This window comes from Melospiza georgiana, chromosome Z (assembly GCF_028018845.1).
Source record: "Melospiza georgiana isolate bMelGeo1 chromosome Z, bMelGeo1.pri, whole genome shotgun sequence".
NCBI classification, from domain to species: Eukaryota; Metazoa; Chordata; class Aves; order Passeriformes; family Passerellidae; genus Melospiza; species Melospiza georgiana.
In genome coordinates this window covers 44,283,680-44,300,204 of record NC_080465.1, presented here as the reverse complement: position 1 = coordinate 44,300,204, position 16,525 = coordinate 44,283,680, and the positions used below count along the sequence as shown (strand labels likewise).

General features: G+C 40.7%; 1 protein-coding gene across 1 annotated transcript in view; it reads left to right on the top strand.

The window, feature by feature from the left end:
• Positions 1-13,993, top strand: part of SERINC5 (serine incorporator 5) — a 35,071-nt gene extending 21,078 nt beyond the window's left edge. Inside the window, exons 5-12 of the mRNA XM_058044097.1 lie at positions 1,488-1,581; positions 3,186-3,397; positions 4,138-4,233; positions 6,864-6,990; positions 8,578-8,644; positions 11,809-11,848; positions 12,546-12,693; positions 12,954-13,993. Of these exons, the coding sequence (XP_057900080.1) occupies positions 1,488-1,581; positions 3,186-3,397; positions 4,138-4,233; positions 6,864-6,990; positions 8,578-8,644; positions 11,809-11,848; positions 12,546-12,693; positions 12,954-13,101 (932 nt within the window). The 3' untranslated portion in view covers positions 13,102-13,993. The remainder of the gene's footprint in view (positions 1-1,487; positions 1,582-3,185; positions 3,398-4,137; positions 4,234-6,863; positions 6,991-8,577; positions 8,645-11,808; positions 11,849-12,545; positions 12,694-12,953) is intronic.
• The last annotated feature ends 2,532 nt before the right edge of the window (positions 13,994-16,525 follow it).

The window sequence follows — 16,525 nt, the reverse complement described above, 5'->3', positions numbered from 1 at the left end:
CATGACTTTTCACTCCAAAGCTGTATTCTGCAACTGCTGCTAAACTGACCTCTAGTCTGCCCCTGAATTTGAAATTTGCAGATGGTTTGGGTATGATATGTTTGTGGGATTTTCTCCCCTCCTTTCAAGAAACTTACACTGTCTTTTGGTTGCTTGGTTTTGTTTAGGTTTTTTTTTTAGAGGGAGAGGGTCATTCTCCCAACTGCTTCTTTTTTTCTTGAAAAATAAAATCTCTTGCCATGTTTCCCAAGCAGTTTGTTAATCATGGAGGAGGAAGATTATGTGCAAGCAGTAGGTTTCTGTGGGTTGTAGTGCTAAATCCACCCTGGCTATGCTGATCTTAATTTTGATTGATCCATAAATGTCTGCAGTATACCGTGGCCGAGGGAGATCAGGAGAGTCTGTTTAATTATTCACTCCATTGGTGATCTGACCTTTCCTACTCTCCCTTTCCCTAATACACATGCCACTTTGTGCCCTGCCGGTTTTTATGTACTTTTTTACAGAATAACTTCATCTTGTTTTTTGTTTTGTATGTTTGAAGAAGCTTGTCAAGTGCATGCAATATGTTTAGCAAACCAGACAATGACATTCTTGCTTGTTTTTAAATAATGAGCTTATGATAGAGTAAGAAAATAAAAATCTCTACATCAACTGTTAATGGAAATGAGCCCTGACTGTTCCATCCTTCCACTTAACTTACACAGGCTTTTTTCAAAAGGAAAGCACAATGGAAGGATATGGCTGAATATTGCTAATGCACTTCCTTGGTCTTTTCTTCATTGAAATCAGTTGCACACCTGGAGTAATTTGTAGGCTGTGTACTGCAGAGCAGCACAAGCTGTATATACAGCTAAAAATTAAAATAGGTATTCTGATGTTGCATGTAAGAAATCTGTTGTCTAAAGCATCCAAGCAGCTGCCCAAATGCAGTATATATAGGTCAACAGTTAAGTACCCAAATAACCTGTCCTAAAACCAGTCAGTGAATACTAAGTGTTCCTTGGGAGTGGCTCGGAACAGCATTTGTGAATAGATAAACCCCACCTTTGTTTTTCTGTGGTACTGGAATCTGGAGGAGAAGAAATTGCCGGTTTTAGTAAAGACTGGGTTCCAGTACCTTCAATTTCAGGGTTTAGATTCCTGTGGAAAGCCTTCACACCACCTCCTTTCTGTGAGTCACAAATAAAGGTTTCAGTATTTTCTGTCTTAACGTAGTAACTCATAGGTTCCACAAAATTTTCTAGGTTAGGGAAACCCAGTAGCTGTCCTGACATGATTATATTGAAAATGTAGCGGGTTGCAAGCTGAATTCATAAGGGAGCTAATCTTGAGTTAACTGAGCTGGCCTTTCATCTGAAATCTCCTGCTACATTTGTTAAGCTTGAGATATTCAACCACATTAACAGCTTCACCGCATAGACAATAAATCCATTTTCTCTCAAGGGAAGGGTGTTTGACCTATTTTCTGCCTCTCTGCCTTGCAGCCTGGCGCTATGTGGGAGCAACAGGAGGGTTCCTTTTCATTGCCATTCAGCTCATCCTGCTGGTTGAGTTCGCACACAAGTGGAATAAAAATTGGTATGTGTTGGGAAAGCAGTTATTTCCCTAAAATTCTGATGGACTCCTGACCAATATTTTTCTCGTAACGAAGAATGTAGTTGTGTCTTGGATGTAATTTTTGAAAGCAGACACTTGAATCAGACCTGTTCATAATTTATTCATCTACCTTCTCCTTGCCCAACAGAAATGTTTCCTTATTGCTCACTTCTACTCTGCTGGTTTATTCTTACCTGAACTGCTTGTCTTCTGTTAAGTAGTAGTGTGTCTGGATGCAAAAATTTCTTACTTTAAAGTTATTATATATTTTATATGAAAATACATCTGCTAAGTGGAGTGGTGCAAGAGAATAAAACTGGAGTTGCAAAAATGTAATAGTGAAACCATGTGCAAAGTTGTGAACTGAGAAATCCTGCTTTGTCTATGTCAGCTTAATGCACGTCAATTTTCTTTCTCAAATGAAGACTGCTAATTTGTGTTCACCTTCTTTCTTGTCATATAAATAGGCAAGATTCCATTATCAACCTGGATATACAATATTTGGGCATTGACTTCATTTTTGGTTCAAGTATATTTTCTATTACTGTCCTAGCCCTTTGCCTCACATCAAATTAAAATATTTAAGTTTTCTTCTCACATGTATTCTTCTGCCTCCACCTCCACCCTTTCTGTCTCACATTTCCTCCTCTATAAACTCTTGCAGCTCTTTCTTGTTCTCATTAAAATACCTGCTAAGAAAGAGTTTTAGCAATCCTTCGTCTTTGATAAATTCCTGTTTCAGGGAGGAAGAGGTGAGAACTCCTTATACCACAGATATTTTTAGTGCTAATTACTGTAGCTGGTGTTTTGTGGATGAAAGAATTCCTGCACCAGCTTTTAACTTTAGCTCTCTTTACATTAGATAGTCTTTTAAAATGAATCCTGTTTCCACAAAACCACAGGAAAAAAACCCCAGTGAAAAGACTTTCCATCTACAAAACAGCCCATTCTTTCAGAACAGCTGTTTTAGTTGCTCCTTTTAAACCTGGGTGGGCTTTGTAAGAGATGTTTAGAAGGTGAAGAAAGGAAAACAAGATGAACCATTCTTCAGCTGAGGGAGTCCGTTGGTTAGACTCAAACAGAGAGGAGGCTTTTTGAGTGAAAGAGTAGTAAAACTTCCAAGGTAGTACAAGGAGCAGAGGAGAGGCTATGCCATGAGCAATAAACCTCTGGTTTCATTGTGTGGAGAGCACCACTCGCTAGCCCAGCCTGGGGTACTTGGAGTTGGTGCTGAGGAAGTCCCTGATATATTGAGCTGAGACGTGCTGATGGGCTGATCCCAGAGAACTCCTGGGAGTTCTGGGAGTCAGCACTGGGCTATAATTATTATAATTACTGGGCTAAAATTATAATCAGAAGGAGCTGATTGTGATAGTACAGAAGATAAACACGGATGCTAAGGATTGTTTCCCTCTATTTCATGGGTAGAAACCTTGCAAGAATCTGTGCTGGTGTAGTGACGCAGGCGTGCTTTGGGAAAGGAAACACTGTCTTTTGTCTTTGAGGATATGAACTCTTCAGCTGTTAGAATTTTATGTTCTGGGCAAGGGAAGACAGAGATAGGATGCTTGTCTCTCTCTCCGCAGGACTGCCGGGGCAAACCACAAGCAGGTGTGGAACGGCCTGCTTGCCCTGGTGACTCTCACGCTGTACTCCATTGCCGTGGCAGCCCTGGTGCTCATGGCTCTGTTCTACACGCGCCCGGAGGGCTGCCTGCACAACAAGGTGCTGATCGGGGTGAACGGCGGCCTGTGCCTCCTGGTGTCCCTGGTGGCCATTTCGCCCTGCGTCCAGAACCGTGAGTCCCCGGGCCTGCTCTCCTCCTGGGCTTTGGTGCTGCCCCACTTGTGTGCCATCAGCCATGTCTGGGCACAAAGTCTGCTGGTAGCTCAGAGCTGGCGCTGCTCTTGACTCTTTATCTGCCTTGTGCTAGGTTTCTCCTTGTCAGCTTGACTGCTGAAACTGCAGAGGTGTGAGACGTTCTGGGTGTGCCATCAGGCACACAGTGTAGAGAACACCCACCTGCTGATGGCTGCCACTGTGTTGTGAAACTTACCTAGGTCTGGCTGTGATAGCTCTCATACTCACTACTCTTTTACTATTTACGTTTGAATTCTTGGGATTTATTGTTTGTAAAGTTTGGGCCTGGTGGAGTTACCAGGAGTATTTTATACTTTGTCTGCTGTTAGTATTTTGCACACATTGGGCTGAAAATAGTAGTGTGACTCCAACAGAGATTTTACAGGCAAATAAAATTATTGTGGCAGCATTTGAAAAGCAGCTCTGTTTTGCAAAAGCACAGAGGTGGTTCTTACACAGGAATCACTAATGCTTTCCTAAAACAGCCCATAGAACTAAGGGATAGACTTTTTTCTCTTTATTGGACAGTGGAACTGTATCTTAACTGCCTCAAACACTTACTAACTGCTTAAAGTGAAAAAAAAAGTACTGGTGTGCTGTTCTTTAAAAGATATAAATTTATTTTTCAGTTTGCAAAAGTGACTACAAAAATAACTAATTTTCCTCACTCTTGTAAAGGCCAGCCCCATTCTGGCTTGCTGCAGTCAGGAGTCATCAGCTGCTATGTCATGTACCTCACTTTCTCAGCACTATCCAGCAAACCACCAGAAACAAGTAAGTTATCTAATGCTTCATGTATGTGAAAAATGCCAGTCACTTGTTTTTAAAATTTTAAAAGTTTAATAGTAATAAAATTGTTATAAAAATAGTAATAAAGTTGGAGTAATAAAAATTTGGACAATTAGGATTACGACATTATGAGACAATAAGAACAAAGAGTTATGAATGGTCTGGGTATCTTTTTCTGGGCAGAATAAGCCCGAAGAAGGACACAAGTTAACAGAGGATTAACCCTTGAAAACAATATCCTGTTGCGTATTCATACACCTCATACATGATGCATAAATTCCATTCAAACACAGGATTCTGTCTGGTCAATGTCAACTTCTTCCTCTTAATCCTGACTCTTCAGGGCTGAATGAGACGGGAAGATGTTAGTTTCCTTCTGATAAGAGAGCAATAAATTATTTTTTCTGAAAGATTTAGGTGTCCTGTGGCTGCTATCTCAGTGGGAGTACCTCATTCATCTCTTTCAAAAAAGTATCTTACATAGCAAAGTTTCTATTTTAACATTATGCTATAGCCTAAGAAAATTAATACAGCATACCTTTTAACATAACACATATAATATTTGTTTTAATGATTGCAAAATGCCAATCATAAAATATGCATTTTTCACAATGTAAATGCTTTTAAACATGTTGTGTAGTAAAAGCAAGAATTTAGCAAACCTGGACTAACAGACTCAGGGATACAGAAGTGCTGGGTTTGGTCTTCACAGAAAAAATTGCAAATGGTACCAATAAATCTGTGCAGCCAAGAGACTGTGCAATTGGCACTCTCCCTGGGTGTTAAATGCTTTGGTCTAGGAGCACTTCACTTACCTTGGATGAGTTGCATCTGTTGCACCATTTCCTGTGAACAAATTTCACAAAGTCTTGTAGTCGATTCCTCCTGTGACAAGTACACGTTGTCTTAATACTGAGTATGACAAAACACATGATGTCTTAGGTCACATGATAGGAGAGGGTTGGAACAAATGGCTCTTGGGTTCCTCTAGAAGGAGCTGGAGGATCAGCTCCATCCAAAAGTTTACAAGGTCCAGTTAGCATGTGCTGGCCAACAAAGTGGATACTAATATGACACTTTTTCCTCCTAGAATTAGTCTGCTGGGTAGGCCTGGACTCCTAATGAAGCAAAAAATTGAACACCACTTGTATTTTGTTTTGAGAGGAAATATTCAAAGAAAGGACTTGGAGTTGTGTGTCAGAGTTATGTTGCAGCTGAGATGGTGCTGTTCTTCAGCAGAGCTCTTGAACTCCCCTTGCCTTTCAGCCACTAGTATTGCAGTTCAGGAGTATGGAACTCACTAGAGTTTTAAGTTCTTGACACAGCAAAACCAGAGCAAGGCTTTACGCCTCAATTCAAACTTTCCTTTACCCAAATAAATGTCAGATTCTTATGTTTTCACTGGAAGCATTTTTTTCGCTTAGAGAAGATTTTTCTGGTTTGAGTTAGTACACTCTTTCGTTATTATTGCCCAACTTTTAAGTGTTCAGTAGCTGAAACAACAATAGCTAGAGGAAAATAAGTCCTATGGCAGGAAGGAAAAGTTTATACAGAGATCTCTCAAGAAGAAAGGGGAAAGGTAGGGGAAAAAGTCTGTCATACTTGTGTAGGTACAGATATACACATGGGAGTATTCTAGAGTTAGGAAGTAAACCAGACAATATTTAGGTGTAAGATTTACTTATGGAACTTTAGCCATGTTTTGAATTAATATAAAGTTGAATTTAGAAGGCATCTGAGTTACTCAAAAGCCTGTCCACAGTGTAAAAAGAAGAAGGTCAAGAAAGTAATATGTGGAATTAAATCATATGCCTTCATGCTTCATGCTTGTCACAGACAAAGTCTTCAGCAGTTAAGTGAATATTCTAATTCTTCTTGTATATATTTCAAGTGTGGTTATTGCATTGGTTAGAGTATGCATCAAGCACACTTTCAGACCTCCTTGTCTTTCCATGCCTGAGAATTTTCACAGTTGTCATCTGCTCTCAGAGATGCTCCTTCTTTGCCTATCTGTGTGGTAAGGACTCCACATTTGGTTGTCAACTTTCGCAGTGGCATGTGCTAGAGAATGTGTGAGGGGCTGGTACTTACTGTGGGGTCCCAGCCCTGTTGCTCATGTTTGCCATGAACTTAGCTAACATTGATTTGACTGAGAACAGGGCAACTACCAACTACCTTTTTTTACTGTGTATGGATTTCATAGTTGTCCTCAAGGCACCCTTGCTGTCAAAGAGATTTTTGGTCTGAGGTCTGTACTGTCTTGGTCTTACATAGTTTTGTAGTCTTGGGTGAAGTGTTGGCAGACTTCCAACTTCCTCTTTCTTAGGTCAGAAACAGTTGTTTTTTCCCTTGTTTGTTGTTGTGATCAGACAGGAAATTTTAGTACCCTACTAAGTTGCATTTTTAGTTTTGTCTGAAACACAGAGTCTGCTAGACTAGATTTACCCATTTTTTCTCTGTGATCTTTCTAAGAACTAGACAGAAATATCTGAAATTTATCTATCCACTGTCAGATAATAAAAATTCAGTTAAAGCCTTCAGTCTGAAGACTACTTTAAAATGGAATGAAATGAGCTCTGCAAATTGGTTTTTTTTGTGTTTGTTTGTTTGTGAAGTCCTGGATGAAAACAACAGGAATATCACAATCTGTGTACCTGAATTCAGTCAAGGCCTGCACAGAGATGAAAACCTGGTTACTGGCTTGGGTACTACGATTCTGTTTGGCTGCATTTTATATTCTTGGTAAGTCTGGGAGTTTGTGCAGTTACCTTTCTGTAAAAGCAATGTTGTGGTCCAAAGAGTGAAGGCTTATAGCAGGCCTCATGCAAAGTCACAGAGAAGTGTGGAATAAAGCTGAGCTGGAAGGTTTGTATTTTCCTCAGCTTCAGAATTTTAGATGTTTTAGCTAAAAATGTAACAACATAATACAGCTTTTGAAACAAATATATTTCATTAAAATCAAATAGAGCAATTTATGTAGAGGCAGAGGGAAAGAAATTCCACCTCTCCGTGATCCCAAGTAATCTCATTGTTGAACTCTAAAGCTCTATACAGTTACATTCACCTGAAAAATTTATCTGAAATTTTTGTAGCCTCCTGACAGAAGCTATGACTGTCCTTGAAGGTCTTTAAAACAAATAAACTGTTGAGAGGGTTTAGGGTGTCCTTTGAAAAAATGATTGCCACAGTATTGACATCAGGATTTACCATTGATCTGCTCTAAAAAAAGCCCTGTGCTGCTCACCTTTGATGCTCATCTTATATTATTGCAGCTCACTTCAATAAATTAAGTTATGCTCCGGGACAGGGAGTTGCCAGTGATTGAAAGGTGGTGTGTCATTTATTTTGGCTGTGCAGCTTGCCAGGAGACAGCACTGCCTGTCTGCTGGAGATTTTTGAGCAGGTTCTGCTATTGAATCAGTCCACTTCAAAATTCACATTCAGAAACCCCTTCATATTTTTATGAAGTGAAAACAAGAGACTTATTCTTCTCTTTATCAAATACACATGTTCCATTTTGTTCTGATACAAAATAGATAAATATGGATATCATGGATCTAGTTCATGTTAGAAGGGCACTTACACTGCATCAGGGAGGTGTTTTAGCACACAGACAATATTAATGTAGCCTACCACTGAACTGTACCATGTAGCTGGGGAGGTAAGAATACCTTCAGGGGGTGTGCTTTGAAGCATTGCTTGCCAAAGCTCAGTCTGTACACCAAGGCCTTCCTGTGGGTAATGGGAAGTTTGCATTTCACATCCTGAAAGAGCAGGACAGGGCAAGAAGTGTTTTCTGTCAGGAGAAATTAGAAAAGATTCCCCCACAGATAACTGCAGTCATGCAAGAAAGTAATTTCTAGGAACTGGTACACTGACAACAGTTGCTGGTAATTTACTTTTGAAAACTGGCTGCCAGAGACCTGTGAGCTTGCTGGCAAAGCCTTTACAGAAATGCTGAGCCAAAGCGATGGCTGTGAACTGAGTATAAATGCACTGGTTGTGCACAGCAGGGGAGATCTCTTCTGGCTTGCAAATTGGAGCACTTAGATTTTGCTGCTGTCAGATGGTGAATTTACCACCTTTCTGGAGTGACCTACTTTTAAGCTCATGATTCAGTGTGAGCTGGCCAGTGGCCATCTGCCAGGCTGGTTTCTACCTAGTGCAGGACAAACTTCTCACATACTTAGTGCTTGATCATAGCATGCAGGCAAATGCTTGGCTGAGACATGGGAGTTGACTATTTATTTTTGCTGTGATGTTGAAGAGTTCCCCTGTTGGGGCTGTAGTTATGCCCAGGGCTTTGACACTGTCTTCTTTCCCTCCTAGTTTGACCTCAACAACACGTGCAAGCTCAGAGGCACTGAGAGGAATATATGCGACAGCTGAAACTGAAGTGAGTTCTTGCTTCTTCACACAGGCTTTTTGTGTAGACTTTTCCCCATGCTTTTATTGCTGTTGTTTGTGTGGCCAGTCATCTGAAAAGAGAAGCTATTCTTGGTAGCATGTATGCTATGTGCCTCTGGGTATGGACTCATCAGAACATTTATCCACATTGGCCTTTCTGTAGGTCTTGTTGGTCCCGTGGAGGTCCCTTTATGCTCTGAAACTATTTTCTATTTTCTGAAGTTTATTCAGCATCCTGCAGACTTCCTGTAAATCTTGTGTTCTACATGAGCTCATGTCCTGTCATTTAAGGGAAAAGTGTGCTGGAAAGCTACCAGAAGAAAAAGTGGAGGAGTTCTTGAACATTTTCAGTCCTGGTTGCCTTTGTTCTCATAGCAACTAGGATCCCAAGTTCTTATCTCTTATTTTTATTTCCATACATAGGTAGTTCCTTTCTTTTTGCCTATAATTTAATCTCTGATTGTATTTCTTGTCCCTGTTTCAGCTCTACAAGTTTCTTTGTTCCACCTACCTGTTACTTTGACTTCCTTGTCCTAGGTACACCCAGAAACTCTGGGAAATCAGGGGGGTTTTGCTAAGTAACAGTTTCCCCTTGCTTAGGCTTGCTAGTGATGCTCTTCAAATATATGTGTGTGTTTGGAAGATAAGTCTCCACCCCTAGCTCTCTGCCTTGTTGTTACTTGCATCTGCAATTTTAGCTTCTATTTCACAAGTCTTTAATCAGAGTGTGAGAGTTCAAAATCGCAGAGGTATCTGCTGAGGCCTTTGGTGTTTGCAGTAGCTGGGCGTGGGGAATCACGAGGCATTCCAGTGTGGGACTGCCAGGGTGCTGGGGTGCTGCCCTGTGGCAGGATGCTGTGGCTGGACAGGGCTCCAGTGCCAGCCCAGCCCTTGCTGCCCGCTGGGCACGGAGCACAGACCTGGCCTGGCCTGCCTTAGCCGGGTCCTGGCGGGGCCTGTGCCTTCCCACGCCGTGCTGAGGGACAGGACAGGGAGCACTGCAGAGAAAACAGCCACCCTTTGTGCCCCTGCTCCTCCTCTGCCAGCTGTAGGAGGCTCTGCCAGAGCTATGGCTCTGTGCCCTGTTGAGTAGCAGTGGGAAGGCTGGGACCTATGGCATGGCATGGATTTGGGATGTGGCCCCTCACTGGGACGGTCCATCTCGTCAGCCAGAGTACTTGCCCACTGGATTAGTTCTGGATTTTTGGGTTTTAAATAGTGTAGAAGAGCCACTAAATGTAAATATAAGGAAAGGACTGCTGAAGAGCGACCAGCTGCGCTGTGATTGCCTCCAGCCCAGGGAGGGTTTGTCAACTCTGCTGGAGGCAGCTGTGTTAGGGGTTAGGGCTGGTGGGCCAGCGTTGCTAATTCCAGTCTGTACCAGGACTACATTACAACTGGTTAAAATGTTGAAGGGAACCCCTGTGCTTGCTTCAGAATGTGAGTACAGCCCCAGCATAAGGCAGGCTGGCACTGCAGGTGAGACTTGGCACAACCAGAGTAGAAAGAGGTAGAGAATCAGGAGTTTACATAAAGTCTCAGACAGTCTTTTGAGAAAGAATAAACTTTTTGGCTTTTCCTGAGTTTATGAACCCACTGAGTACAGGTAATCAGGGATATATGGGGCGAACCTCCCAGTGAGCCTCCCACTTGATGTTTCTGCTGGACATTTTACTTTAAAGACCTATTGTCTGGGAAAGCATGCAACCAGTCCCTGCAACAGGGGATAAACTAAAACATAAAGTTTAGAAGTGCAAAGCATAAATATTTATTCAATGTGGTTTTATACAAGGGTCTTCTACCCTTCAGGCATTCAGGTGCAGCATGATTTTACTAATCACTGGCACCCACACCATCATTACTAATCCTGATAAAACTTTGCAAAGCAGCTATATTTCTGCAGCAGTCTTACTGCTCGTCTGTTGATCCAGACATCCTTTAAGTCAGTCTTGAGACAGCTACTTATCTGTGATGCTGCTATGGTTTCAAAGGTGTTTTAGAGGCCATGGGATGCTGGCCTTACCTTGGCTGTCCAGGGCTGTGTTTTGTCCTTCATGGACAGCTCTAAGTTTCCAAGAGCAATGTCCTTATTTCCAGGGCTGGGCAGTCCTTTAGTTTGTTTAACTTAAGTGTGAACAATACCAAAGTCTTCAGTAAAATTCCAGTGCCTCATTGCATTGTACAGTATGCTGTGAACTAATACGAGTAAACAAGGTTAACACACTTTCATGGTATAAAGACTGATTGATGTAATAGGAAAGTGAATTTTCCTAACAGGGTTCATTGTCTTAATCAGACCACAAGCAAAAGAAATCCCAGAGAAGGATACTGTGAGTACAAATAATACTTGTGATGCACTGCAGGAAGTGCTGGTGCAGGAAATACTCTTATATTTGTTTATTGCATGGTCAGCGCCTTTTGTCCTTTTACATTACCATTCAACACAGAAAGTGTAAATTTCAGCTTTTCTTTCTCCATCAGGTTAAAAAAAAAGGAGATCTTAATTTAAATAAAATAGTAAAACCAGGTTTCTGCTTTTATTAATTCTTTTTGTGCTCATTCTGGCTCTTCAGCAAAATCTTGCTAAGAGAAGTAGGTGTATTTCACACTGGTACAGTTGTAATTTCCAACTCATGTATAATGAACTTTAAAAGTTCATTATACATGAGTTGGAAATTACAACTGTACCAGTGTGAAATTTCATTTCTGTACGAAGATGAAAGTATAATGAACTTTAAAAGTTCATTATACTTTCATCTTCGTACAGAAATGAAATGTCCTAAAAAGCACTTGTATACATCTCTAAATAGATAAGTCCTCTAAATATGAATGTGCTTTATTGTAGCTTTTCCACCATTTTGTCATAATTATTTGAATCTGTGTGTTGGACCTACAGTTATGTAAAATGGGTAGAGCAATTTTTAAAGACTGGTTCATTTCTTCAAATTTACTGAGCAGGTTTTTCCAAAGCTTGGAAACTGCTGTTCTGAGCTACTAAGCAAATGCTAATTTAAATTTTGTCCTGGTTGAAAATGCAAACCAGACTTTTCTAAATTAGTGTCTGTAGTTTAGACATAACAGACCTTCCTTCCCCAGCTGTTCTGCTTTGCTGTAGCACAGGTTCTTACCCCCTTCCTGTTGTCTGTTCCACAGGTAGCTCGTTGCTGCTTTTGCTGTGTACCTGACGGAGACGGTAATTATGTTTTCTCTGCACAATTTACCATATTTGTGGCTTGTGGACCAAAGCCACAGAGAATAAGGACGCAGCTGTGGATGGAGAGGTGCTCGTACCCTCATTCAATAGAGTACTGAATGCAAACTGAAGCAGATGAAGTGCTCCAAGTTAGACTACAGAGAGAAGCAAGAGATGTCACAACACCATTTCAAAAATACTAGGAATACTAGGCTAGTTAATAATTCTTTAAAGTACATTTCATTCCTGCAACATACAAAGAGTAATCTCTGTTTTTGGCATGGCTGTGAGTGTAACTGGCTGCTGGACTTTTGGCTCAGCAGCTCTGCAGGGACTGCAGTTGAGGAGTGAGATAGGAAGGGAGTGTCCTATTTGCAGACCTGCTACAATCAGGTTTATCAGCTTGGACTTGCCGGAAAAATATTGCACAGGTAGATCAATCTAAGGGCTCTCAATGGTACAAAATCTACTCAGTAAACCAGGAAGCTGTTACAAGGCAGAATTTCAGTTTTAGTCCAGTTTTTCACTCAGGGTTTAGGCCCATGCCCTGTGGATGAGAAAAAGTTCAAGTGTTACTCTGTGTCAGTCACACTTTCCCAAATCACACTGTTGATGCTTTGCTGTGTTCTGTTGAAGCCAGCTGCTGTTTTCAATTCTCATTAAATTTGCAAAACTTTCTTGTTCCTGTCTCTTACAGCTGATGCTGAAGAGCATGTTGAGAAAAGGGGAGGCCAGACTGTGGTTTATGATGAGAAGAAGGGCACAGTGTACAGTTATGCCTACTTCCACTTTGTTTTCTTCCTGGCTTCTCTCTATGTGATGATGACAGTAACTCATTGGTTCCAGTAAGTGTATTTCTTTAATGTGTTTCTTTAATGTCAACAAATTAACATCTCTCTGTGCTGAGAGGGAAGATGTGAAGGGGAAGTTCTGCTGTGTAGGTGTTTCCAATCCTTATGGTAGAAGTTTGAAGAGACATTACTAGTCTTTCTTGGGAATTCTTGAGCAAGATCTTGCTCTATAAAGGGCTGCTCTCCCTTGCTTCATCCTTGGTTTAACTAGTTAAAGTCTTTTGTGTCATTATATTTTTTTTTCCCCTTAACAGTTATGAAAGTGCTCAGATTGAAAAATTCTTCACTGGAACCTGGTCTATCTTCTGGATTAAGATGGTCTCCTGCTGGGTTTGTGTCTGTCTCTACTTATGGACTCTTATTGCTCCACTCTGTTGCCCAACCAGAGAGTTCTCAGTGTGAACAGTCTAAAGGTCATTTTAAGTTTTTCTCTTTTTGCTTTTTTTTCTCTTTTTTTTGGAATGAGGAAACACCAATTACCCACTTATCATAATCTACCAGTTATTATGTTTTTAGTCAGACTAAACAAATGATTGAAGACTTTTTTTACCATTTTTTATTATCATGAACAAGCATTGCCTAAGGGAACAAATCTGTTTTGAAACTTTACAATGCTTATGTGTGATGTGTAGAATACACAGTTGTTGCATAACCTGGAATAAGTGAAGTACTCTTCAAATAACTGGCAATCTTTCTCTGGCTACATTGACAAGAAAAGAAATACTCATGGTGCAGATGGTATCTTCTTACTTCCCAGGAATGTTTGGTATCTTCCAGCAAATATGCATTAATTCCGTTTTATACTCTTTCATTAACTGTTTCTTTTACAGTTTGCAGTGATGATTTGGACTGCTGTTTTGTACAGCATATAATACTTGTAAGTAGTATCCAGATAATTTTTTTTCCAAAACCATATCTAAGTACTTCTGTAGAAATAAGAGAATATATAAAATTTGACTGCCAAAGCATCTAAAAATTGTTTATCTAAGTATTAAATATATTAAGTTATTTTATACCTAGATTGAGAAAGGAATGTACCAATGATAGTAAAGTATTTATTCTATTATTACTTTAAAGGCACATCGATATTTTATGCAATTCAGATTTAGCCGAGTTAATAACTGAATGGGAGTTCTACACGCAAATTCTCAAACTGAATTTTGCCCAATTTTGCTTTGCCAGGTCACTCAAAAGTTGAGTGTACTGCATGGGGATGTAAGATAAGGTACATTCTTTATTTACATCATTTGCTGTTGAGAAAATGATAGTTAGGGAGCACTGCCCGTTGCTGTTAAATTTACTTCTCTGCCCTGCTGTTTCCAGCTTGTCTCTAAAGGTCTCCCAAGTCTTCAGTTCTGTTTCCATGACTAGTTTTATAATATTTTACATGCATTGATGGTCAGAAAAGGACTATAGTGTGTCATCATCTTTTCTGCTTGTGTGTTTGTTGGAAAGTATTTCTTCTAACTACGATATTTTTATACTCCTCTGTTGATATTACTTTTGCTTTTGGGATGGGAGTTGCCAGCCAATGTATTAATGGAGACAGAAATTCTCTTTTAGATCTCCTGTTCCAAACACTGTAGTAAGCAGTCAGAAAAGCAAAACCAGAAGACACAAATGCAACAAGCAGCTGTCTTAGCACAAATGACTTGATGATATTAAACACTACCTTGTCACCTTTTTATAAATTAATTTAAGCAGATAATTTGGTGGTAAAACAGCAGTTCAAATGCCTTGAATGCTGAAAAACGTTGAACCCCCATATTTATCTGCATTCTGGTGGGATGAATTTATGACTTGAGCTAGTCCTGGTGGTTTTTGTCTTCTCTCACGCAACATGTGTATTCACACACATGTACAGTGTAAAATATCAACCAATTAGCAGCTCTCTTTTAAAAAAAAATATGATTGAGCCTTAAATCTTCATCCACTGCTTTCTGCAAGTCAAAGAAAAGCACAACATGGATGCCAATGGGTTGGCCAAAAGATTTGCATGCCTTAGTTGTTCTGTTGTAATAATTAATGGCTAATGCCCACCTGGTCAGTGATCTTAACATATTGGATCTTGATTCTCGTCTTGTTTTCATTGCCATTTTTAGCTGCCTTGTTGTTATGGTATTCCAGGGCTTCTGTCCTGTTTGGAGCTTCTATGGATGTGATCTTCCCTACCCTGTGCACTTTTACCTGAAACAAAATATTCAGGTCTGCAGTCCTGTCTACTTATGCCACCTACCCTAGTGATTAGAGCCTCAAAATACATGTCCTGAGATCTGAGGGAAGGAGGAGTCTGTACAGCAGTGACTGCCTTGGTGTTCTTATTTGCACCAAGAATTAAAAATAGCAGTTGAAGCTGGGCTTTGACACTGAGTTAGTAGAGCAACAAATAGCTCTGGACAGGGAGGCAGGTTTTCCTCTCTCCCTTTGCTTCTGCTGGGAGGTTCTGATCCTGCCAAGAGCTCTGCTAGCAAGAACATTTCTGCCTCCATTTAGAGTCTTGCTACACAGATACTTCTGCAGCTGAAGTAGGCCTTTATTAATGCTTTTTCAATCCAGAAGCATTTATTTGTCCAATCTTTTAAGATGAGAGCTTGTGGGCTGTGCAGTGATGACTGATAGTTGTCCCACCTAACTCACAGCAGCAATTCTGACAAACAGTTTTGATCCAGTGCTGTAGTTGTGTGCTACAACTGAAATAGTCCAGGCTCATGCCTTGCCTCATCCTAAGAGGCATGCAAGATTTGCCTTCTAGTGCCATAGATGTTGCACTATGAGAAACCAAGCTTGGTTGGGGTTTGTTTTTTTGCTGTTTTGTTTGGAATTTTTCTTTTTTTAGAAATTAGCCATGATTTTTGTAACAGAACAATCAGGGAAAGAAGCTTTATGGAGGAAGGCACACACTATGCCAGGTTACAGGCTGCAGAAGGTTTTTGTCGTCTGGCTCTCAGACATCCCAGTCACAACTGTGGATGATCTTAATACTGATCTCGGTCCTTGGATGCTCTTGTTTACAGAAATACTTATTTTATCTAGTATTTGCATCAGGGCTTTCTGCACCTCCTTATGCTGGTGTTTAGGGAAATAGGTTTTGCACAGAGGAAGCAAGGCTGTAAAAAGAAAGTCCACAGTGAGGCGTGGGTCCATTCTTCTTACACAGCACTCACCTCACTGAGCTGCTCCTTCATCCTTCCCTACTACTAACTATTGACCTTAGACGTGTAGATCTGCAGGTGTACACAGAGTAGGAATAGGGCAGTGCCTGTTTACACAGTTTTGCCTACTTTGAGCAAATGCTTGTGGGGGGAACCCTCAAAAATAAATAACTTTGAGAGCCTGTGTGTCCATGGTGCCCTAGATCCAGCTGTGGACTTCCAGGCCTTTCTAAGGAATCAGTAACTAGTAGCACTTGGGTGTGCAAAGACTCTAGTTCCTCATCAAGACAAGGCTTCCTGCTGGCCAGGCAAATGTTACAGCCTTAGTGTTTGCTGTAAAATCTGTACTGTGAACTTCCATGTGCAACTACATAACAAAATCTTCGGCTCAGGTCAAGGAATCAAATTCCCAGCCCATAGATTCCAAACAGTTAATGCAAATGGGCTTAAAAAAAACTTGTTAGGAAGTGCCTTCATACTTACTGCTGTGATAACTATTAATTCATGTGGCGCTAGAACTGGAAAACCTGGACTGAGCCTGTGACTGGGTGGTGCTGCCTTGTAGCTTACACCAGTGTGTACAAGGCACAATCAGACCTGGAGTGCACATGGAAGACCAAACAATCTGTGCTTGACAAACCTTTGGGGATAAGACTGCTTCAGGTGTTACTGTG